Source organism: Saprolegnia diclina (assembly GCF_000281045.1).
Source record: "Saprolegnia diclina VS20 unplaced genomic scaffold supercont1.14, whole genome shotgun sequence".
NCBI lineage: Eukaryota > Oomycota > Saprolegniomycetes > Saprolegniales > Saprolegniaceae > Saprolegnia > Saprolegnia diclina.
The window spans coordinates 695,071-716,510 of NW_008246081.1; the positions used below are offsets into that span (position 1 = coordinate 695,071).

The 21,440-nt window shown below is 59.2% G+C and overlaps 11 protein-coding genes across 11 annotated transcripts; 6 read left to right on the forward strand and 5 right to left on the reverse strand.

Moving 5' to 3' along the window:
- Positions 1–251: 251 nt before the first annotated feature.
- SDRG_05557 (hypothetical protein) lies at positions 252–1,323 on the forward strand (the record flags this gene model as incomplete). The annotated part of the gene is made up of 6 exons (XM_008611280.1): positions 252–571; positions 613–696; positions 747–849; positions 893–1,108; positions 1,153–1,221; positions 1,267–1,323. The coding sequence occupies 6 exons, from the start codon at positions 252–254 to the stop codon at positions 1,321–1,323; spliced, it is 849 nt and encodes a 282-aa protein (XP_008609502.1).
- Positions 1,324–1,355: 32 nt separating this feature from the next.
- On the reverse strand, positions 1,356–1,950 carry SDRG_05558 (hypothetical protein; the record flags this gene model as incomplete). Its single annotated transcript, XM_008611281.1, has 2 exons — positions 1,356–1,438; positions 1,485–1,950. 2 exons carry the CDS (start codon positions 1,948–1,950, stop codon positions 1,356–1,358), a joined length of 549 nt encoding a protein of 182 aa, XP_008609503.1.
- A 141-nt stretch (positions 1,951–2,091) lies between these two features.
- Positions 2,092–3,644, forward strand: SDRG_05559 (hypothetical protein). Its single transcript, XM_008611282.1, has 2 exons — positions 2,092–2,999; positions 3,047–3,644. Exons 1-2 carry the CDS (start codon positions 2,544–2,546, stop codon positions 3,575–3,577), a joined length of 987 nt encoding a protein of 328 aa, XP_008609504.1. The 5' UTR covers positions 2,092–2,543; the 3' UTR covers positions 3,578–3,644.
- A 90-nt stretch (positions 3,645–3,734) lies between these two features.
- On the reverse strand, positions 3,735–5,555 carry SDRG_05560 (hypothetical protein; the record flags this gene model as incomplete). The annotated part of the gene is made up of 1 exon (XM_008611283.1): positions 3,735–5,555. One exon carries the CDS (start codon positions 5,553–5,555, stop codon positions 3,735–3,737), a length of 1,821 nt encoding a protein of 606 aa, XP_008609505.1.
- Positions 5,556–6,544: 989 nt separating this feature from the next.
- Positions 6,545–7,072, forward strand: SDRG_05561 (hypothetical protein; the record flags this gene model as incomplete). The annotated part of the gene is made up of 2 exons (XM_008611284.1): positions 6,545–6,670; positions 6,725–7,072. 2 exons carry the CDS (start codon positions 6,545–6,547, stop codon positions 7,070–7,072), a joined length of 474 nt encoding a protein of 157 aa, XP_008609506.1.
- Positions 7,073–7,439: 367 nt separating this feature from the next.
- SDRG_05562 (hypothetical protein) lies at positions 7,440–8,615 on the reverse strand. Its single transcript, XM_008611285.1, has one exon. The coding sequence runs from the start codon at positions 8,606–8,608 to the stop codon at positions 7,502–7,504; it is 1,107 nt and encodes a 368-aa protein (XP_008609507.1). The 5' UTR covers positions 8,609–8,615; the 3' UTR covers positions 7,440–7,501.
- Positions 8,616–11,688: 3,073 nt separating this feature from the next.
- On the forward strand, positions 11,689–13,040 carry SDRG_05563 (hypothetical protein). Its single transcript, XM_008611286.1, has 7 exons — positions 11,689–11,788; positions 11,831–11,929; positions 11,974–12,116; positions 12,159–12,280; positions 12,326–12,451; positions 12,497–12,724; positions 12,764–13,040. Exons 1-7 carry the CDS (start codon positions 11,721–11,723, stop codon positions 12,995–12,997), a joined length of 1,020 nt encoding a protein of 339 aa, XP_008609508.1. The 5' UTR covers positions 11,689–11,720; the 3' UTR covers positions 12,998–13,040.
- Positions 13,041–13,159: 119 nt separating this feature from the next.
- Positions 13,160–14,816, forward strand: SDRG_05564 (hypothetical protein). The gene is made up of 9 exons (XM_008611287.1): positions 13,160–13,449; positions 13,500–13,533; positions 13,583–13,691; positions 13,744–13,839; positions 13,885–13,986; positions 14,038–14,166; positions 14,211–14,345; positions 14,394–14,489; positions 14,539–14,816. The coding sequence occupies exons 1-9, from the start codon at positions 13,200–13,202 to the stop codon at positions 14,761–14,763; spliced, it is 1,176 nt and encodes a 391-aa protein (XP_008609509.1). The 5' UTR covers positions 13,160–13,199; the 3' UTR covers positions 14,764–14,816.
- A 230-nt stretch (positions 14,817–15,046) lies between these two features.
- Positions 15,047–16,637, reverse strand: SDRG_05565 (hypothetical protein; the record flags this gene model as incomplete). Its single annotated transcript, XM_008611288.1, has 7 exons — positions 15,047–15,420; positions 15,465–15,594; positions 15,646–15,752; positions 15,801–15,908; positions 15,954–16,004; positions 16,050–16,501; positions 16,543–16,637. 7 exons carry the CDS (start codon positions 16,635–16,637, stop codon positions 15,047–15,049), a joined length of 1,317 nt encoding a protein of 438 aa, XP_008609510.1.
- Positions 16,638–16,652: 15 nt separating this feature from the next.
- SDRG_05566 (hypothetical protein) lies at positions 16,653–17,786 on the forward strand. The gene is made up of 2 exons (XM_008611289.1): positions 16,653–17,013; positions 17,062–17,786. The coding sequence occupies exons 1-2, from the start codon at positions 16,667–16,669 to the stop codon at positions 17,561–17,563; spliced, it is 849 nt and encodes a 282-aa protein (XP_008609511.1). The 5' UTR covers positions 16,653–16,666; the 3' UTR covers positions 17,564–17,786.
- A 352-nt stretch (positions 17,787–18,138) lies between these two features.
- SDRG_05567 (hypothetical protein) lies at positions 18,139–21,409 on the reverse strand. Its single transcript, XM_008611290.1, has 5 exons — positions 21,130–21,409; positions 20,866–21,084; positions 19,985–20,821; positions 18,450–19,931; positions 18,139–18,394 (listed from the first exon to the last, which is right to left on the reverse strand). Exons 1-5 carry the CDS (start codon positions 21,361–21,363, stop codon positions 18,224–18,226), a joined length of 2,943 nt encoding a protein of 980 aa, XP_008609512.1. The 5' UTR covers positions 21,364–21,409; the 3' UTR covers positions 18,139–18,223.
- Positions 21,410–21,440: the final 31 nt, after the last annotated feature.

Consider the following 21,440-nt stretch of genomic DNA (forward strand, 5'->3'; position numbering starts at 1 on the left):
CCGTGTACCGAGCCCCGTGCAGAGCTTCCGTGCAGCATCTTGCCAGGAGGAGTGCGATCTCGCTGACATACTCGACGTCACTTGAGCGCGCCCATGGATGCACGGCGCGCTGATCACAAAGCTACTTGAAGCAGAAGAAATGGGATCGGGCTGTTCCTATTTTCGGCATTTACAACGTGGCATGTGACGCGTTTATGGGCATGCCGAAACGAGCAACTTCGAACCGACAGTCAACTTTTGGAAGGGGTGCAATGGCGAGCAAGTTTAGCATGGTTGGGGGCTCCGGGCTCTTCGGCGCCGAGGACCACCTCGAGGCGCAGGACCGCATGGGCGCTGCCATGGAGCAGCTCAAGGTGCGCGAGGAGCATGAGAAGCAGCAGCGCCAGGTGGCCAAGGTCGCCGAGCAGCAGCAGCTGCTCTCGAACCTCGACGCCCAAGAGACGCAATTCATCCGCGAGACTGTCAAGCCCGAGCACTACGAGAACGACAGCCAGCATGCCCAGAAGACGAGCGCCGAAGAGGATGACGACGACTTTGAAGATGACTTTGAAGATGATCCCGACTTTCTGCGGTGCCCTGCATATGCCCATATCCACGCTCATCCTCCTGTAGACTTCGCGAGCTCCGCATGAAGCAGCTGCAGGAGCAATACCGTGTCAAGCAAGAAAACCTCGCCAAGGGCCATGGCGACTACCGGTAGAACGCTCTTCGCCGATACGAGGACGAGACGTGGAACGTTGCGCTAGCGAGATCGTCCAGGACGAATTCCTCAAAGAAGTCACGTCAAGCCCGCGCGTCGTTGTCCATTTCTACCACCGCGACTTTGAACGCTGCAAGGTCATCGACATGGTACGCCTCCATGCGCCGCCGTATGCAGATAACCTCGGCGTAGCACATGGCCAAGATCGCCAAGCGCCACATTGAGTGCAAATTTCTCAAGCTGAACGCGGAGAAGGCGCCGTTCTTCGTGACAAAGCTCGTCGTGCGCGTGCTTCCGACGGTCATTTACTTTAAGGATGGTATTGCGTCGGACGACCGCGTCGTGGGCTTTGAGGGGCTCGCGGACGGCCTCCGCGCCGGCAAGGAAGACGAGTTCCCGACCGTCAACGTACGTTGGTGCTGCTTTTGTGGCGCCTCACCACCCACCCGTAGCTGGCGCGTCGCTTGGCCAAGATTGGCGCGATCGACGTCGCTGACGACGAGGTCGAGCCGACCAGCTCGGTATGTCCATGGCCCTCTGAAGTTGACCCAACGAGCTCTGTGTAGGCGACGAAGTCGAGCATTCAAGTCGCATATCACTCGGGCTACGACTCGGACGAGTAGACGCTGGCTGTTCGATTAGAGAGAGGAGATAACTAAGCAAGACGAGATGTACTCTGCAGCAACTGGATCTGGTCGCGGATCCCATGCAGCTCGGACACCATCTTGTCCACCGCCCCTTGTAGGTCAGGTGAAGATAGTGATGGATCATGTGGTGTTTGTACCTTTCGTCATTTGAAATTGAACCGCTCGCAGCGCCGGGAACTGAGCAGCATGAACGTGCGCTTCCTGCCCCGCGCATTCGAGCAGCGCGATGGGCTCCGGACGACCGGCGTCAAGTGTGGGGTCCGACGTCACCAGCACGCGCCATTGGACGTCGAGCATCTTTGGCAGCGACGGACACGCGCCCGATCGCGCGGCAATCTCTCGCCACATGGCTCGTCGCTGATCATGGAGAAGGTCGGCTACGAGCTGGCGAAGCTGCGCATTGCCAACGGCCTTGAGTGTCTGCTCGAGGTCGGACGTCGTCGACGGCGAGAGTGCGGCCAAGACCACATCATGAAGCTCGACTTGGGCGTCGGCCTCATGGAGAGACGCCATGTTGCCTACCTCGAGGACGCTTGAGAAGGCGCCTTCGAGAATGGCCTCGACGTCGGCAGCGGATTGGCACCGCAGGAGCAGCGCTTCCATGTTGGTCGCGGATCTGAAGCGAATCCTTCCGGATGATATCTTGTTATCCGGTAAGGAAGGCCAACCAAGCCAGTGCGTTTGGGCATTAGATACACGCAACCGGACTTCCAAATTTAAATGTGGCCGGTCATTATCCGGACGCTGCCGTTGGACCTTTCCCAGGGCGTTGTACGCATCACCAAGCGTCGTCAGGCTCGGCTCCAGGCTGCTACCAGCCCACCATCGCTCGCGACTAACCAGAATCAAGGTCGCGTGGTGTAATACCTCCGCTTCCGGATCTGGGCACGCTGTTCCGGACGCGGCCCGTCCCTTCTATATCCGGATACTCGCAGGAGATTCGGCCGAAAGTTGGGTGGCGCAAGGCTCGCGTGGCCGTCGCCGGTGGCCACGCTCGGCCAAGTCGCCATCGAGCAGCAAGCGCTTTGCTATCGTCTCTGCTTTCAGCGCCAGCGAGAAGCGTCTCTTCTGCGTCCAGCGGCCACGCAGCGACGCGTGTCGGCTGCGTCAACAACGCGCTCGGCAAATAGGGTTGGGTGTTTCTATCCGGTAAAAGTTGGGTGTTTTTATTTTTCGTTCGCCCGGCTCCAGCAACAATGGCCAACGGCAGTGCAGCGTCGCCGGATGGGTTCCCGACCAAGTGCAAGGACTGGAAGCACCTTGACGAAGAGCTCGAGCGCTACATGCACAAGACCAACTCGTGCTTTGTGGCCAAGCGCACGCAGAAGATGCAGTCATACCTCAACCAGATGGACAAGAAGCGCAATGGCCGCGAAAAGACGCGGTCCCGGCGCTTCTTCCAGAGCGCCACGATCGCACTGCCCGAGTACCGGCGGAAGGAGTTCATGTGCGTCGAGGGCGAAAAGTCACACGCGACGTCGGGCGACAAGTGCCCATTCCGCTTCATTGCGCAGACCGAGTGGGATGCGAAGCGCAAGGAATATTCGATCCAGATCGTCCAGAAGAACCTTGTGCACAACCACGAGCTCTCGGCCGAGGCCTGGCGACGATACCCGTCCGTGAAGCGCATGCTCTGGGACGAGTCGTGCCAAGTAGGCCATTGCCAACCTCGTGTGCGCGGCTCATCTGTCTTGTGTAGTACCTCTTGGAGATCACGCACGCGGTCAAAGGCTCGCGCTCCGAGCTCTTCAAGCTCATTGAGAAGAAGCATCCGGGCGTGTTTACGATGAAGGACATCCACAACCGGTTCAGCGCGTTGACGCAAGCGGCGAACGCGGCGAACGCGACCAACCCGGAATCGACCGAGAACATGGAGATTCCGATGCCGTCGTCGGTGCACGCCGGCATGACCGAGGCGCAGCTGCTGCAAGCCGCCAGCAACGAGCTCGTCCAGCAGCAGCTCGCGCAACAGCAAGCGTCGGCGCACGCGCTCGTGGACCAGCAACTGCTCGAGAACAACGCGATGGCCGCGACTCAGCTCATTCAGGCGCTCAACGGCACGGACGCCGACAACCACAAGTACGAGATGCCCGCCGGCAGCGAGAACCACCACTTGATGCCGGAATCGCTGCATGGCAGCGACGCCCATCTCATGGTCCAAGCCATGGAGGACGACGACGACGACGACGACGCCTTGCCCCACGACCCAACGACGCAGCTCTCCATCTAAGAACACCTTGTTGATCGATGTCTTTATCCCGCGATGGCGAATACAACTCCTATTCTTACGTAGTTCATTTTGAAATGCAAATTGCACTTGTGGCAAGAAGAGTTGACGATCATGAGAACGAGTATATAGCAGTTAGACTACCGAATCGGTACGGCCTCTAGTAGCCGAGGTCCTTGGCGACCATCTTGCGCGCGATCGGGTGGTAGTTGTCCTTCCACTCGGCAAAGATGCGGCGCGCGTCGGCCGCGCCAAACGCCGACTTGTACAGATCGCGGTAGAGCGGGCGCACAAACTTCATGCGGCCTTGCTCCTTGAGGAACGCCTCGACTTGGGGCAAAATGACGGCGTACTCGGCGCGCACGCAGAGCGTCTGGTAGCGGAACCGGACCTCCGAGTTTTTGGTTTCGACCAAGTTGTACAAGGCGCCCATGTCCGCAAGCACGTCGTGCGAGAGGAACTCGCCGCGCGCAATGCACTTTTCCAGAATCGTCTCGAGCGTCACAATGATCTGCGACGACGTCCAGTGCGCAATGTCGTCGGCCGCAAACGGCCCTGCGTTCTGGAGCCAGCGGTCTGCGAGCTCGGCCGACGCAGTTGAAATCGTCGTGTCAAAATCGGGGCGGGCCGGCATGCCAGGCGCGTAGAACCACGCGGCCCAGTCGATCGTCGCGAGCTCGGCACTCTTGGTCTCGGCAAAGAACGCGACAAAAAAGTCCCGAAACTCGTTGGAGGTGACCGTCTTGTAGCGGAACGCGCGCACGTACGCCTTGGCAAACGTCTCAAAGGCGGCGTCGCCGACGAGCTTGGAGAGGTAGTAGAGGAGGTTGAAGCCCTTCTCGTACGGCACGCTCGAGAACGAGTCGTCCGGATCGGCGCCGTCGAGGACGGGCACGAGCTTAGTAAACTCGTGGTCGTGGCCGTAGTGGTCGACCGAGTCGAGGAGCGCGTTCCAGCCAATGATCGCATCGAAATCAAAGTGCAAATCCGTGTAGATCTTGGCCATGATCTTGCGCTGGAGCCACATGGTCCAGCCTTCGTTGAGCCAAAAGTGCTCCCACGTGTGGTTCGTGATGAGGTTGCCAGTCCACGAGTGCGCAATCTCGTGCGCAATGACGTCGGCGAGCGACCGGTCGCCCGCGAGGAGCGTCGGCGTCGCAAACGTCAAGCACGGGTTCTCCATGCCGCCGAACGGGAACGAGGGCGGGAGCGACACCATGTCGTAGCGGCCCCAGACGTACTCTTGGTCCATGATCTCCTCGGCGTTGCGAAGAAAGTCCTCGGTCTGCGCAAACTCGTACGCGACCGCGTCGACCATGCTCGGCTCGCTCCACACGCGGCTGCGCGGCCCGACCTCGCGGCTCTCGAGGTGGCCAATCACCATCGCAATCAAGTACGACGGCACGGCGACGTTTTGCTCGTAGAAAAATTGGGTCGTCTCGCCGTTCGTCTCGGGGTCGGCGCACGCGACCGCGCTCATCAAGCACTTGGCCCACGACGGCACCGTGATCGTGGCCTTGTAGATCGACTTGGCCATCGGGCAGTCCTGGCACGGCAAGAGCGACCGCGCGTGGATCGCCTGGCACTGCGTAAAGAGGTACGGGTACTCCTTGTCGGCCGTCTGCTCTTTCGGCAGCCACTGGATCGCCGAGCTCTCCGGCGTCGTCTCGTAGTAGATGCGCGCCGTGAACTTGGTGCCGACAGCCTGGACCGCTGCGGGCAGCGCCAAATGCAAGGCCGTGCCAAAGACCTCGTCGTCGATCTGCTGCTTGAGCACGGGCGTGCCGTCGATGGTCGCGCTCTTGATGTACAGTGCGCGCGTGTCAAGGACAAACGACGTCGTCGGCGCAAGCACTTCGGCTTCAATGTCGACGTAGCCGTCGAGCGCGCTGCGGCCAAAGTCGGCCGTGAGATGCAAGTCGAGGCTGAGCACCGAGATGGCCTCGAGGTTCGCGAGCGTGTGCTTGTCGACGCGGGCCATGGCTGCGGTCGGTCGATCAAATTCGAAAGTGGGGAAGTCCGTTCGTTTTCGCGATTCGCGAGCGTGGGATCCGCGTTGCATCTCGACACCGTCCGAAGTTCGAAGTTCAACATCAAGTCTCGCAGGACCTTTTTCCGGGGACGTTTGGGGCATCTCCAGGCACGCGAAATCTGTGTACAAAGCTTCTCGGCGAAGAGGAAGCACCCAAAGCAATGGTATATTCAACCAAGGCCACCTTGGTACTACCCACCGGTTTAGCGATGCGTACTACGCTGGCTGTTCCTCGTGGCATCGACTCTTGGGGGCAGTTGGACTTCGGGCGCGAGCTCCAAACGCCGATATCTCGTCGCCCACAGAATGAGCAAGTGATCGCAAGGCGAGAGCTCCTCCGTGCGTTTGGATTTGGATGGGTTTGGCGAGAAACGTGGTGCGATCATCCCACGGAGCGCTGCGTCGCAGCCTGCGACGCATATCTCGCTGCGATTCGCAGCGTTTGTTGTTGTGCCGAGAGAACGGACGACAACGAGGCGCGCCTCGATGTTCGATACATACACCTAAGCTTTTGGCTGTCCTTCCTATTGCACTTGGCTACCGGGTAAAGATGGCTTGGCAACTTATGCGCGAATGTTGCCCTTCAGTCCACAGGGTCCATGCCCTGCCGACGCGTCATTCCGATGTGCACAGCACGACATGCGTTTGCGCAGCCAAGTTTCCTTTTGGTGAATACCATCGTGCAGGCTTATCCCCGCGGTTGACGACAGCGCTGGCGCCGTTCTCATGTTGGCCTTGCCGATCCACGCTGATGTTGGATTTGCTGGAACATTGTCTCCATCTGGACCGAAGTTCGAAGCACGTGCCGAGTCATCGTGCCCCGGCTCACGCCAGGCACGGTGTTGGGTTTACATTGGCTGGCGGCCAGCGAATGGGATTGGCTGCCCCGGGGTACGCGCCCGGTCGCTTTGCGTTGACCATTCCACGGTACGAGACGCATGGACGCAAGCAGCATGACGCAGGAAGTCGACGAGTACGTCTGCCGCATGTGCAGAGTCAAGCTCTTCACGTCCGAGGACCTCCTCGAGCACGAGCCCCACCAGCACCGCATCGCGCTGCGCAAGGTAGAACCTCCATTGACCTGCTGCATGGACTGGTGTGACCAAGATGGTGGGTAGATGATCAAGGAGCGCAACCCGAACGGCGTCGTGGACTGCAGCTCGTTCTTCATGGCCGACACGATGCCCTGGATGGACGAAGCCCTTCTCGAGGAAGGCAAGCTCCATTGCCCGGTCAAGAAATGCAACGCGCGTCTCGGATCATTCGAGTGGAGCGGGTCGCAGTGCTCGTGCGGCACGTGGGTCACGCCTTCGATTCAGATTACCAAGAGCCGTGTGGACCTCAAGCGGCCGATCGGTGTGCAGATCGTGCACGTTCCGCTCACCGAGGCCGAGGCGGTGACGTCCGCTGCCCCGGCGGCGCCGACGACCGCTGTCCCTGTGACGGCGCCAACTACGGAGGCATAAAGTACGCGCCTCTTTTGTGCATTAATTGATATCCCCATTCGATTCTGAACCCGGCGTAACTCATGAACTGGACGTGCGTGGCTTGTGCGTCCCTGAGGTCGGGGAGTCCTTTCCCGCGACGACACTTCTTGAGATGCGGCAACGATGTACACGTAGTCGACTTCAACGCGTCTGGATAGCTCTACTCGTGTTAGTACAGAGCTTAGAGTCATCCCGGTCAGCGCCATATCGGTATCCAAGTGTGGCCAAGTACGGGCACAACTGCTTAAGATCGCCACGCAGCGAATCAGAAGCGAGGACCCATTTTGCCTTTCACGACTTTGCACTTTGCACTTGAACGACGTTGCAACTTTGCACTTAGACGACGTTGCACTTGACCTTTGTGGAAGGACATGGAAACTTTGTATTACAACACGAAGAGTGGGGTATTTACAGCGTGTGCGCGTCAATCACGTAGACCGAGCGCATGCGCGACTTGTGCGGGTCTTCGGGCTTGGCCGGGCGGCGGCGGACGTACGCCGTCACGGCCAAGATGGCCACGCAGCCGACGACACCACCAGCAACAATGAACGGCGTCGTGCTGTCGCCGGTCTTGTCGTTTGCCGTACCGGTGTTTTCCGACTGCAAGTTCATGGCCTTGACGGGCGCCGTCGTGTTGAGCGTGCCGTCTTCGAACAGACTCGGGTCGAGGGTCGTGTCGTTCTTGTTTGTGCTCGCCGAGTCTTCCGGGCTCTTGCTCGATGGCGGCGCCGTCGTGAGGATATCGTCATCTTCAAAGAGGCTCGGGTCAAGCGTCGTATCGTTCTTGTTCGTGCTCGCCGAGTCTTCCGGCTCCTTGGGCGCCGAAGTGCTGTCCTCGTCGTCCACAGTGTCTTCTTCCAGAGTCTCATCTTCGAAGAGACTCGGGTCCAGCGTCGTATCGTTCTTGTTCGTGCTCGCCGAGTCTTCTGGCTCCTTGGGCGCCGAAGTGTTGTCCTCGTCTTCTAGAGTCTCATCTTCCAAAAGGCTCGGGTCGAGCGTCGTATCGTTCTTGTTTGTGCTGGCCGAGTCTTCGGGGCTCTTGCTCGATGGCGGCGCCGTCGTGAGGATGTCGTCGTCCTCGAAGAGACTCGGATCAAGCGTCGTATCGTTCTTGTTCGTGCTCGCCGAGTCCTCCACCATCGGATCGTCCTCGCTCTCTGCCAGCACTTCCATGTCATCGTCGTCGTCGTTTGGCTCGTCCGCGCTGTCATCGTCCGTCGGCTCGTCGGTGGTGTCGTCATCGATAGGCTCATCTGTGGGCTCCTCATCGTCGTCCTTCGACGCGTCATCGTCGGGGGCATCCCAGGAGCCATCGTCGCTGGGCTCGTCGAGAATGGTGGTCACGAGAGGCGCCGACTTTGTGCCCACTGGTCCGTCAAGGTTGATCGGGTAGCCCAAGTGCGACGGACCCTTGGTGGTGTGCGCCGCCACACGGAGCATGCGCGACGGCTCGTCCTTGGCCGACGAGGCCGTGACGAGGATGGCGCCCACGAACCACAGCAATCCCTTGACCATACCGAGCGATTTTCAAAAATGATTTCTGCTGCGGTGACATACGACGTCGCGCTGGATCTGGCGGGTTCGATTCCGGCGCAGTCCTAATTGACAAGCATGTGTGTCACTGTACGCTGTATCGCCAAAATGCATACACACGAATAAGTACTCACTATGTATCTCATGACTTCTTATTGTTTGTATGGCAATTGCATATTTTAACCCAATCTGACAGCGGAGCTCAAACCACCCTGTTTAAGCGCGACGACGCGCCGAGGGCAAATTGTAATAAATGTTGTTTATAAAGCATACAAAGATCGAGTATATTTGCAATAAAATAGGGTCGTCGCCTCTTGGGCGGCCAGCGAATGGCCATGTGGTCTTGCTGCACGCTCTGCCGCTTCACATGTGCTCCAACCGCCCGGCTCGCGACGTCGTGACCAGACCCCATCGTTTGCACGGCATAGCAACCAGAGACTTGGACACCGCTCGAGGTCCAGTTGACGGTTCGATCACACCTGTCGCCCAGTGCCTGCCGACGCTGCACAGAAAAATAATGTTATATGAAATGCAGCCACGTCGTCAGCGAGATAAATCGAACCCAACGAATCCTGCCAGCGTCGCAGAAGTGTATGGCGTCAAAGATGCGAGCAGGTTATTCATGTTTGGTCCTTGCATTAGCACCGTGTCACTTTGCCTTTTCGTCGGCTACTGTACTTGCACTGCGACGGAGAAGACCCCCATAATATTCGCAGCAATTTCCAACGCACAGGAATGGTGATTCCGACGAACCCGAGCACTGGAGTATCTGTGGTGCAAGATCTGTGGACCACCCAAAAGAATACACGAACGAAGGCGGTGGTCGGAGAATACGTGGCACGACGAGGTGCAAGCACGCCGTGTCGTGGGGTTGCGACAACTAACGTTCGCCATCCAATAGAAGGACTTTCATGCGGATGTATCTTTCAAATTTGCCTCGACGCCACTGCTAGTGTTCTTTCTCGAGTGCCTGCGACGAAATGGCAACAGTGCCAATATACCACCAACGCAGATGATCCATCGCACAAACGCTTCACGAGAACTTGGACGAAATTCGCTCAATTGGACAGCGCCACAATCATAAAGCATCGTAATGAGCTCTCACTTGTGTCCAGACTGTGCACTTTGCACTTCGCACTTTGCACTTCGCACTTTGCACTTGGCTCCTTCTTCGTGGGGGCAGCTCTCGCCTGGTGCACGTAATATCCAAGCTGAATACTCATCGGTCTCCTCTGCGGTGTGTGGTGATACCGGTACGCACCCGCGTGCTCTACGATCGGTGCGATTTTTTGCCCGCGCGATGTCGCCGTATCGCCTCTTGTCTTCGCAAACGTCTGCGAAATCGTTCCGACTGGTACCATCGAGCGCGATATCGCCGCACACGACGGTCGACTTTGACCAAGGGATTATCTTGGGCACACGCCAACCCGAATATAACGTTCCCATGTCGAGAGCAAATACGCGCCTGGCTCGCTCGATCGCTCTGTCGTGGGTTCAGCATGGCGGCGATTTGCCAGGGGCAACACCGAACCCATCTTCTCGCTCGTAATAGCAAGTAGATTTTGTTGCTAGCCAAGGCGAACCGTTGGTTGCTTTCGTGACACGACTGTGGGGTCCATGGCACATTGATAGCATGTTGGCGTGCCCGGTTTCTCATAGCAAGTTGGCTCCAGGAACTCGCAAGACCTGTAGCACTGAGGCGCTGGAAATTTTGCTCGAGGAGGGAGATTGCTACGCTGCAGCGTGAGCAACCGACTTGAAGTCGCCAGTAGTCAGCAGCCACGAGGCACTCGATAAGCTGCGGCGCACCTCAGCTCTCGCAACTCACTTCGGATTTCTCTTGTTGCGATGCGTCTCGGTTTCCTGCTACCTCTCATTTCGGTGGCGTCCGCCTGTACGTCGGTCTCCGTCGAAGGCGACGCTACGTACTGCATCGCGGGACCGGTCTGCGTCGGCGCCGGCATCGCGCCCTCAGGCGTCGCGTGTCCGCTCAAGGGAGCCGTGGCCTCGGCACACTGCGACTCCAACTTACCGAGCTTCGTCACTGGAACAAAGTGCGTCCTTATCCATGACGCAGTGTGCCAAAAGCTAGCCACAGGTGCCTGGGGATGTGCTCTCCCCACGGATAAGCCTTGCCCCACCGAGCGTCCCCGCCCTACGGACGAGCCTTGCCCAACCGAGCGACCTCGTCCGACTGATGTACCGTGTCCCACCGAGCGCCCCCACCCGACCGACGAGCCTTGTCCGACCGAACGCCCTCGCCGGACCGACGAGCCATGCCCGACGGAGCGTCCTCGCCCGACCGATGCCCCTTGTCCGACCGAGCGACCTCACCAGTCGTGCAAGTCGGTGTCTGTGCAAGGTGATGCAACGTACTGCATCGATGGCCCGATTTGCAGTGGCGCTGGCCTTTTGCCCGCCGGCGTCAGCTGCCCGAGCGCGGGCGCCGTCGCGTCGGCCGACTGCCAACCGCATTTGGGTAGCTTCGTCGCGGCCAGCAACAGCTGCGTTCTCTCGAAATCTGCCACGTGCAAAAAGATCGCCACCGGCGCCTGGGGCTGCGTGCAGTCCCCATAAGTGGTTTAAGCATACTCTATTGTACCCTTGTGCTTTCGAGTTGTATCTAACACAAAGCCCTCGCCAAACCAACGCTCGCTGGACGATCCTTACTCATGATCCACGGTGCGGCAGGCACTGGACGCCACAAACGTCGCACTATTTGTCCAGCGACGATAGCCCGTGCCATAAGCTCTTGTTTCGGTACGGAGAGGACGCAAGGGATATCTCTGGCGTGGAGCCAGAGTTGCAGTAATTGCACTTGACGCTGTATACCAACCAGCAACATCGGTCGAGCAGTGCCGCCTGATGCGCGAGGCTTTTCTGTTCGGAAAACTTGTGATATGGTCTCGATAGCGCCAAGGACGATACCGTACGGAAGCATCGTCCACATTGAATGGGAAGCTTAGAGTGTATGGCTGGAAGCCTGCATTCGGCTCTTTTGGCGTCTTCAACTTGTGAAATTTTCGCCTTTTTACGCGGGTGAAGCCTAAAAATACAACGGTGCGCGACCGACGAGGTCGTTTCCCAACGCCCGATGGCCGACTTCTTCGCGTGCTGGGCGGCGCGGGCGACGACGCTCGCGCTCCTGGAAGACGCCCAGCGGTACCGCCTCGTTGCCTCATTCTCTATCGATCCGTCCAATAGAGACGCGGCAGCCAACGCGGCCAAGGAGGTCGCGGCCGCCATCTGCATACAACGCATCTTCCGCGGGCAGCGCGTCCGCGCCAACATCAGCCGCATGCGGTAGCTTGACCCCGTCACCCGATGACGAATCAAACGGAGCGTAGGACGGCCGAGATTCTCATCGCCCGGGTTTTTCGCGGGCACTTGGGCCGGCACAAGGCGCACAAAGCACGTCGGCGAAGGAGACACCTCGAGAAGCAAGTGCGCTTCCACCACCTCGCGCGCATCATCCAGACACGCTACCGAGGTCGCTTCTCCTTGCGTTCTCGACGATGAACGCTTAGCGTAGGGTACTACTCGCGTCAGTATGTGCACAACTTTGCCACGCGCAAGACGTACCTCCGCGAACTCGAAGCCAAAGGCAATGCACTCCGCGCGACCGTGCAGAAGCGACTGGAAGAGCAGCGTGCGGTGCGGGCTCGGTTGACAGCGAAAATGGCTCACTATCTGGCGTAGTTGGAGCTGCTACGCGTCGAGGAAGAGTCGCGTGACGAGCTTGTCAAGATCACTCAGAATCTACACCACCTTGTGGGCACGACCGTGACGCCCGGTGTCTATAGCTCACCGTTTGCCCAAGCACGGGTACATCGTTGTGCTTCATCGTGACCGGACATGGAGTGTTTCTAGCCAACGGCGTTTGGGGTCCCCGTCGAGACGCACATTCGAACCAACACACTCAACTTGCTCTCGTCCGTACCCAAGAAGCTGCTCACGAAGCAGCAGCTCAAGCCAAAACCGCCGGCCGTGCGCACGTCGATCCAAGCCTCGTCCGTCTACAACATTGACCGCGTCTACGACGAGCGCGACAAGCGATACCAAAAGGCCATGAACTTTACACAAGACAAATTTGTGCCCGTACGTAACTAGTTGGGAAGATTGGCTCAGACCATGTAGGTCGTGCACCCCGAGTCGACCTACAGCTACGACAAGAGCATCAACAACGGCATATCGTACCTCGACCCGAGGAAACACCCGTTCTGTCAGCGCAGCGCCAACAAGTCGCCCGTCAAGCCCATGCCGCCGCGGAAGGAGGTCGTGCGTCTACCGCCCGCCGTGCAGTCGCCACCGAGCACGCCGTCGTCCCACAAACCGCGAAAGACCAAGTCCAAGACGTCGCTCGTCGAGTAGGAATATAACACGTGTCAAAAGTGTAGTTATGGAGAATCAGATATTGGATTGCGCATCGAGGCTGGCTGGACCCACACGCAGCTGTGAACGTGTATGTGCCCGATCAGAAGGTTGCATTATGCAGATTAGGGGTAGGGTTCCGAGACTATAAAAAAGTGTCCTGCGCTAAAACCGGGTCGATAACGCCCCGATACGCGTGCCCATGAACCAGCGCAGTGCGATGGCCGAAGAAAAGTATGGCACCCGCCGAGGCTGGGGCGACGAGACGACGCCAACCACCAAGTCCAAATTTGACGCCATGATGGACGAGATTGGTGACGGTTCGGACAATGACGGCAACGAGGTAGCCCAAGCCAAGGGCTCGGCCCTCTATGTGCGCAAAGGCTGTCGCAAAAAAGCAGACAGTGACAACGACGACGACGACGACGATGACTCGGACGACGATACGATGGGTACGCGTGTCTTTTCTCATTTCGTTGGCCAGCGCAAATGCGATGTGTAGCCCGCGTTCGGCACGCCGCAGATGCCAAGGAACAGTACGCTCGAGACATACTCCTGATCGTACGGAGACATATTGGTGTGTAGATTTGGCCATGCGTCGCCGCCCTTGTCGGTGCCGGCGATCAGCATGGACCTCAACGCGCTGCGCCAGTTTGTGATGCGCGCACCGACCAAAGGCTCGGCCAGCGTTCAAGTACGTTCGTCCGAAACGTGTTTCAAGTGCTCGAAGCCGAGAACGTGCGTAGTGCTACGTGGAGCGGGACAGGACCGGCACCAATCTGCTTCGGCCCGTGTACCGCTTGTTTCTCGAAGAGAGCAAGCAGTTTTTACTCGGCGCCCAAGTACGTCGGTCCAAAGTCGCAGTTGAGTGAGTCCTTTTGTGTTAGAAACGAGTCAAGAACACAACCTCCAACTACCTCCTCTCGATGGATCGGTCGCCCACCAACCGGCGCAGCGGGCTCATCGTCGGCAAGTTGCGCTCCAACTGGGTTTGGCGACCACAGGTGGTCGACGTGAGACCATTATCCTTTTGTTTGTAGAGCGGGTCGCAGTACATTGTGTTCAACCAAGGCATGAAGCCCGGTGCCACCGCGGTCGAGTCGAATGTGCGCACGGTGCTCGGCGTCTTGGATTTTCAGTACGACAAGATGGGTCCTGGGAAAATGGCGGTCGGTTCGTCGCCTTGTGTACATCTATCCACACGCAACTTTAGATTGCGATTCCAACTGTCAACGACGCTGGCGTGCCCGTCGTCGTGCGGGACAAGTCGACCGACGAGAAAAAGGCGGGTCCGTTCCACAACACCGAGTTTTATCGCGATGGCAACCATATTCAGCTGCACAACAAGGTGCACCAATCTCAAAATTGGTGATCAGCCACTAGACAATGAGACTAGCGGCCCAAGTACGACGAGAAGGCGCGCGGGCACGTGCTCAACTTTAACGGCCGCGTCACCATGTCGTCGGTCAAGAACTTTCAGCTCCAATGTGACGTATGGTCTTGATGTATTTTGTCAAAAGAAATTGATTTACACGGTGCAGGGCCATGGCGACGACGACGTGACGTTGCAGTTTGGCCGCGTCTCGTGCCAGCCCCCCGGCCCGAACGACCAATGTTCTTGTCACAAGAACATCTTCACGCTCGACTTCAAGCACCCTCTCTCGGCCGCTCAAGCTTTCGCGATTTGCCTCGCCGCCATGGACGGCAAGCTCGCCGACTCCAAGTCGTTCGAGACGCTCAGCGACCTCGCCAAGCGGACGCTATAGAGATAGTCGTCCTACTCGTAGTATAGATGAAGAACACGACGGCGACGCGTATCTGTCTCGTGTATACCGTCGGCGACCGTTCTTGGGGAGTCGTCGACGACGAGTGAGACAGCGATAAAGGAATAGGTACAAAGGGGAAGTAACACGTCCATCAATAAACGGTCGGTCCCTGGGGCAACTCAAGAAACCTCACTTTGGTGATGTGCAGCACGCAGCCATTCGACGAGCCATTTTTGAGTTTCTCCGGCCTTCATTCTCTTGAAAGATGAAAGCTTTGTGCGTCTTAGTGCAAAATACGCTCGCCATAGTACCCGAGGACTTCGAGTGTTGGCAGCTGTGCCACGAGGGCCTGCACCGTTTCGGTGGCCACGCCATCGACCCACGAGAGATCGAGATGCGTCAAGCGCGTAGCAATCTTGTCGATGCGCATCGCGTCGAGGAAGGCGCCATGCAGCGCTTTGCAGCCTTGGAGACTGAGGCGCTGCAAGGATATCGCATGAGAAAGCAACGTGCGCACGGTCCTGTCCGACGCGATCGACCACGACAAGTCGACAACTTCGAGCCGCGTGCAGTGCTTTGCTATGTGGCAGAGTCCGTCGTCTGTCACGTAGCGACACCGCGCGAGGTTGAGCTTGCGCAGGTCCGGACACGTCGTTGCTGCGTGTGGCGGAGTCTCTCACACATAGTATGAGGCGACTTACCCATGACGAAGAGGACGTCGTCGTTGAGGTCCAAGCAACGTAATTTGAGCACTTGTAGTCGAGAAAACGCCGGGAGACTCCGTGCAAGTGCTTTGGCCTCGAGCTGGAAGCACCACGATAGATCGAGGTGCTATTCACTTCGCCGTGAGAAGGCGTGGGCAGTGACGTACTCGGTTCGCACCGTGAGATGGTCATGACGAGTGTGCGTCGTGGCGACGAGTTGCACCCACGCAGATCCACTCAGACTGCTCTCACCGAGACTCACGTGGCACAGCTGCGGCCACACCGCTAGTTCGTATCTACCTTGTTGAAGCACACTTATAAAGGCTGACGTACGTTCCAAGACCGCCATCAACGTGTCGTTGGGCACGCAGCTCAGTCCTCGCACGTCGATATGCGTGAGATGATCAAGCCCTAGCGGCAAGCCGTCCACGCGGTCGCAAGCTACCAGTCAATGTCATGACCTCGACTGCTGTCACGACGAGGTACCTTGGAGGTTGAGCTGCCGCAGTTGCTTGCACGCCGCCAGCTGCAAAACACCTACGCTACTAGTGTATGTCGTGCCCAAGAGACCTTAGGACGCACCGTGCGTCGTGACGGCGGAGCCGGGAATGAAGAGCACTTGAAGCGTCTCAGATACGTGGGCGACGATGTGCCTTATGGCGGCGTCGGTCACAAGAGAACACCAGCTCAAGCGCAGCTCGCACAACATTGGCGCCGACGCCACGACACTGCGCACGTGCTCGTCGTGGAGGGCGTTGACATAGGCAGCGTCCAAAAGACGAAGCTGCGGGAGTGCGTCGAGAATCACAAACAAGTCGGCGGCCGTCCACGGAAGGCTCGAGAGCGTCAGCGTCGCCACGCTGCAGCCGACGTTCGTGTCTCGCCACGCGTCGACAAACGCAGCGAGGTCGCCTTTGTAGCCAGTCACATGCACGTCTTCGAATTCATCGCTCAAGACGGCGGTTAGCACGGCGCGCGAACACGTGTCCTTGACCTTGAGGAAGCACCAGAGCCCATGGCGCAAGTGCACGGGTCTACTTAGCTTTCAAGGATACTGCGCCACGGGATTGCGTACAAGGATGACGTGGCGGCTGCAAAGGTGTCGACGTCGGTCGTGCTGCTGGTCAACGCGTCGGCCAGTGCCAGAAGGCACGACGCTTGCAGCGACATTGCCGTTTCTATTTCGGAAGATCCATCCCATGCCCAAGGTTCGGTTTGTTGAGGCGCCGCCGCCGTCCTTTGGGCTTGTAGGCGACGCGGCGCGGGCGCGGGTGCCAGAACCGACGCGTGCGCCGCCTCCTCCGCCCACACTCCTTGCCTCGACCCATGGCCAGCGCTTTGTGGCCATGGTCAGGGCCATGACAGAGCTCGCACACCTTAACTTGAGCGACAACGAAGCGACAGAGGCACCGCCGCCGGCATCGCTGCCGCCCGCCGAGGAGCCCGACGCAGCAGCGCCGCATGAGACGATCCTGTATCCGCGCATCAAAATTCCTGGTCCCAAGCAGCTCAAGCGACGCAAGCGGCGGCGCCCCAAGCGCACGTGGTAGGCTGTGTGCGTACGCTTGCCGACAAGAACGACGCTATGGTATAGGGAGACGTCACACGCTACGTGGACGGGCACGCCCAGTGTCGATCCGTTCTTTGTTCTGCAATACGACTCGGCCATCGAGCGGGCTTCAAGCCTCGCCGAGCTCGACAAGCTCCGGCCCGTGTCACGCGCCAAGTTGCCAGCGCGGGCAATGGTCGCGTCCCATCACCGCGCCCACAGCAACCACTCGAGTAGTAGCAGCAGCACGAGCAGCGACGAGCCATCCGAGCCTGCTATCGCACCAAGTGCACCACGACCTACACCGCTGCCCAAGCCATTCGTCTCGCATCCACCCAAGGTCAAGGTGGTCGAGGCAACGACTGTGGTTGGAAACAACGCGGAAGACGACGTCGTGTCGCCACCATCCAAGTTGCTGCACGTGCCGACAGTGCTCACGCCCGAGATGGTCCAATGGCTGCGCAACTCGGGCATGTTTGTCACGAAGCCGCGCTCGCAAGTGGCCTGGACGCGCGACGGCCAGCTCGCGCACGTTGGCCACTCGTAACTGGAAGAATAGGCCAGGAGGCTATGTCAGTGACCATCGGACAGGTAGTCTAGTACCGTAATCTCGAGATATGGCGAGGGCACGGGGCGGCTGGACACTTGCACTCCGTTGGCTCCTTAGCTTCATTAGCCGAGCTATCTAGGGTTCATCGACAACCAAGTAGCAGACAATGTGTACACAGTAAATGCAAGAAGACGCCGCAAAGACGGTGTGTGTGACCGAATCCATTTATGCGCATCAACTCTCGCCAGCAAACTCGCCAACCGAGCGGAAGGGCACCCTCGCGAAACTCGACTGCATGTTGGTTGCTTCGGACTCTGTTCATGGCGCGTATGCGATACGTAGACAAGCTACAGATAGCGTGACCTGCGCAGACCGATATGAAGGGCGACTCGAAGAGGTGGTTAGGGTTGACTTCGAACATACGGTAAGCCCATTGCATTTGTGTGTCGAACCGCCTCTCGATGTGCGTTGATCGAGGATGGTTGCCGGTCCTACTGGCTTCTGATGTTGAACGTGTGCTCCCTATTGCTCTGCTGCGCTCCTCGTTGATCAGAACCCGGGAACCCCATTAAACCAAAGCACGGAGAGACTGACACGTTGGACGATTAATAGGAGCAAAACGAGGTGGAAGCGTCGTCGGCGTGTCGACGGACACGACTAGGTGCGCCCCGACTTGTACGTGCCCATGGGCGGTTTGTAGCAATCGGGGAGCAGTTTGCGCTGGAGCTCGTTGAACGCAAACTTTTCCGACTGAATGTTCATAAAGACATTGGTGCGCCGCACGCCGCAGAGCCGCATCGTCTCACACACGAGGCGGCCGTTGATCGCCTACACAGCATATTCCTCTTGCGGACCCTATTCCCCGAGAGTCGAAAGTCTATACCTTCCACTCGTTGGTCAGAATCCGAGCTTGCTCCAGCGTCACCGACATGGCGGTGCGGTCCTTCCCGCTCTTGCAGCACGTGGTGCGGCCGCCACCAATCGATCGGCAAAACTCGGACGTCGCGACAAGCAGCCCGACGTTCTTCTTGTGCGCCATCGGGTGGAGCACACTGGTCTCGATCGTGCGCCAGAGACTCTCGAGCGCCGCCACGTCGCCGCCGAGCCCCGCCGTCTTGAACGCCACGTAGTGCCGCTTGAGCCGGAGGTAGCTCTCGTGGTTGATCTCGTCTTGCGTCTGCGTCGTCGCACTCCGCATCGCATGCGCGAGCGACTGCATTTCGTTGATGCCTTGGGTGAAGAGGACAGCAATGACGCGGAAGGCTTGGCCCGCGAGCAGCCGCGGCGGCAGCGCCGACGACAAGTGCATCGGCAAGCGGAGACGGACGCCGACGTCGCCGTTGGCCGCCGTCTCAAACGCTACGGTTTGCACAGCCGGATCAAACACAAACGAGACGCGGTCCAGCCACATGCACGCAGCTTGAAAGTCCTCGAGCATCCCAGCTTCATTGCCATGCGTCGAGAGGAGCGACTCGAAATTCAGCAGGAGCCCGACGTCTTCGACCGTCAAGAGCGCACGACGGTGGTACGCCGACCCGTTGGCCGCAAGCTCCAAGAGCGCTTCAACATGGGCGACGACCGCCGAGAGGATCTGCGCGCATACGGCGTGCATGCGCATCTCGACGTCGACCCACGCCTTGCACGTGGTCGTGAGCGGGCAGTAGGCCTTCACCGAGGTCTCGGGCGGCGGGCACAAGGACGCCGGCATCGAGAGCAAGTCAAAGCTCGTGATCGGGACGTGGCTGCGCATCTTGCGCTTCTGCGTCGCGTTGGCGTCACGGAGGCCGTCGTGGAGCGCTCGAAGGAGCCGGGAGCCACCGCCGTTGGTGAAGCCGCGGCTGTGGGCAGCCGGCGCCCCCATGGTCAGCGTCGTGTAAACACCGACGCGCTCCAAGCCGTTGTGGACGTGCATGGCCTGGAGGTGCAGGTTCGTTGCGACCCACTGCCACTCGTGGTGCTTCTTGAGCGTGCTCTTGCGAAAGCCGTGGGTCTTGGCCGGTCCACGAAGAAACGTCAGCAGCTCGTCATAGTCGGAGGTCATTGACGCATAAGCGTCACGCAAGAGGGCCTTGTCACTTGGTAGCGTCGCAAGGCGCCGCGACAGCTCCCGCTGCAGGTATTGGATGAATGCGGTTGGGACGGCAAACGTCGCGTCCGGCACGCTTAGCGTCTCGTCGATCACGAGGCCAAATGCCGACGTGGCTGTCGGCACGACGTACTTTTGATGCGCGACGACGTGCGACGTCTGGGGCAGCCCGACCGTGACGCTCGGCTCTTGCGCGTACGCTGTCACATGCAGGTACATTTGCAGCTCGTCGTCCGCCGCGATCGAGCGCTGCACCGATCCGCGCAGCGACGAGAGACCCTACTCATTTGAATCAGGGTTCAGCGATCGGCGCTGTTGTCTAGAGAACGTACTTGAGAAAGGAGGTTGCGACGGGACTGGCTCAGCGACGACCGCAGCGACTTGGGTGAGACAAGGTCCAAGTCAATGCCGCCAGACGACACGAGGGCATACGGCAGCAGCAGCGCGAGCTCCGACTGCGCCATCGCGATTGGGGTCTTCCCGAACGAGACGTCGTCGGCCGCGCTCGTCGCTCGAAAGAGCGAGAAGCGCAACTCGGCCACCTTGTCGGTTTTGAGCTCAAAGAGCACTGCGAACGGGTGTCGGTAGCTCACGCGGTCAACCGCGTCGTCGTCCGAGCACCGGAAGACGTCGGTTTGCCCAATCGGTTTCCAGTCGCCCGCCACGAGCCCTTCGAGCAGCACATAGAAGGCCGCGGTCTCGTTCTCTTCGTCGACGATGAGCTCGATCCGGAGGTCGTAGCGTCCGTCGAGCGCGTCGTTGCTGTTCATAGCGACGAGCACCGCGTCGTCGTCGAGCGACGAGGGTGCGCGGTGCAGCGACGACGAGACGATCGACGACGCGGTCGGGCGGTTGGTGTCCGTCGGCGACGGCCGTACAACGCACGACTGCGTCACATAGTTTTCACCAATCTCGCGCGACCGGACGAGCTCGACCGTCTCGCGAATCGACCGGATCCACTTGCGGTGCTCCTGCACGGTGCCCGCACCTAGGTACAGGACACGGCGGGGCGTGTGCACTTCAAAGTAGAACGGCGCCTTCTGGCACCCAATCGAGTTGTCAATGACGCGCGTGTTGGGGGTGATCGGTACTTGGCCCACGAGCTCGAGCGTTTGCTCCGAGTCGCAGTAGCACAAACTCGGGTGGTCAATGCGCAAGATAAAGTACCGCTAAGTGCACAATCTGTCGCTATGGTCATCCGCAAGAGGCGTACCTGCTTCCAGTTCTTGCGCCATGACCCGCGCTTCGAGAGGTACCCGGCCATGTGGATGTCGTTCTCAGTGAACGTCGTTGGCTGCGCGACCGAGCTGCTCGCTTTTGAGAGCGACCGACGGCGGAAAAAGTTGGCCATCTTGGACGCCGGTCGCGTCTGGAAGCGCTGGTCGCGAAACTTGCCAAAGGCCGAGCAGTTGAGCGAGACCGTCTCGACGTCCTAGCACATCGCGTGGGCATCTAGCATGACATGGATGACCTGTACCGTAAAGGAAGACGTGCGCGTGGGGCGTGTCGACGACGTGGCGGCGACCGAGTAGATGCTCTTGAGCGACGGGCTGCCAAAGGTATCGGCCTCATCGTCAAAGTCGTCCGACTCGGGGCGATCTTGGTGCGACTCGATCTCGGTCTTGCTAAGTCGGCGCTTGGCCTCGTGCTGCGCCGCCGTGGGCGCGTCGGCCGAGCTGCTCGACGCCGCTCGGACGCGCGTCTCGACCATGATGGCGCAAGTGGCAGAGTGCAACAGCTGGCCGTGTCTGTCTCGCGCAAGTCCAAGGAATATCCGAGCGAGCACCA

Bases quoted from the DNA above. Each gene is read 5' to 3' on its own strand.
- SDRG_05559 (XM_008611282.1), top strand. From the start codon at position 2,544: ATGGCCAACGGCAGTGCAGCGTCGCCGGATGGGTTCCCGACCAAGTGC. The intron at 3,000-3,046 runs GTAGGCCATTGC...TGTCTTGTGTAG, and splicing joins TCTGGGACGAGTCGTGCCAA to TACCTCTTGGAGATCACGCA.
- SDRG_05562 (XM_008611285.1), bottom strand. From the start codon at position 8,608: ATGGTCAAGGGATTGCTGTGGTTCGTGGGCGCCATCCTCGTCACGGCC.
- SDRG_05563 (XM_008611286.1), top strand. From the start codon at position 11,721: ATGGCCGACTTCTTCGCGTGCTGGGCGGCGCGGGCGACGACGCTCGCG. The intron at 12,452-12,496 runs GTACATCGTTGT...GAGTGTTTCTAG, and splicing joins CACCGTTTGCCCAAGCACGG to CCAACGGCGTTTGGGGTCCC. The intron at 12,725-12,763 runs GTACGTAACTAG...CAGACCATGTAG, and splicing joins CACAAGACAAATTTGTGCCC to GTCGTGCACCCCGAGTCGAC.
- SDRG_05564 (XM_008611287.1), top strand. From the start codon at position 13,200: ATGAACCAGCGCAGTGCGATGGCCGAAGAAAAGTATGGCACCCGCCGA. The intron at 13,987-14,037 runs GTTTGGCGACCA...TTTTGTTTGTAG, and splicing joins GCAAGTTGCGCTCCAACTGG to AGCGGGTCGCAGTACATTGT. The intron at 14,346-14,393 runs GTGCACCAATCT...CAATGAGACTAG, and splicing joins ATATTCAGCTGCACAACAAG to CGGCCCAAGTACGACGAGAA.
- SDRG_05566 (XM_008611289.1), top strand. From the start codon at position 16,667: ATGCCCAAGGTTCGGTTTGTTGAGGCGCCGCCGCCGTCCTTTGGGCTT. The intron at 17,014-17,061 runs GTAGGCTGTGTG...GCTATGGTATAG, and splicing joins CGGCGCCCCAAGCGCACGTG to GGAGACGTCACACGCTACGT.
- SDRG_05567 (XM_008611290.1), bottom strand. From the start codon at position 21,363: ATGGTCGAGACGCGCGTCCGAGCGGCGTCGAGCAGCTCGGCCGACGCG. The intron at 20,822-20,865 runs GTACGCCTCTTG...TTGTGCACTTAG, and splicing joins GGCGCAAGAACTGGAAGCAG to CGGTACTTTATCTTGCGCAT. The intron at 19,932-19,984 runs GTACGTTCTCTA...TCAAATGAGTAG, and splicing joins GTCGCAACCTCCTTTCTCAA to GGTCTCTCGTCGCTGCGCGG.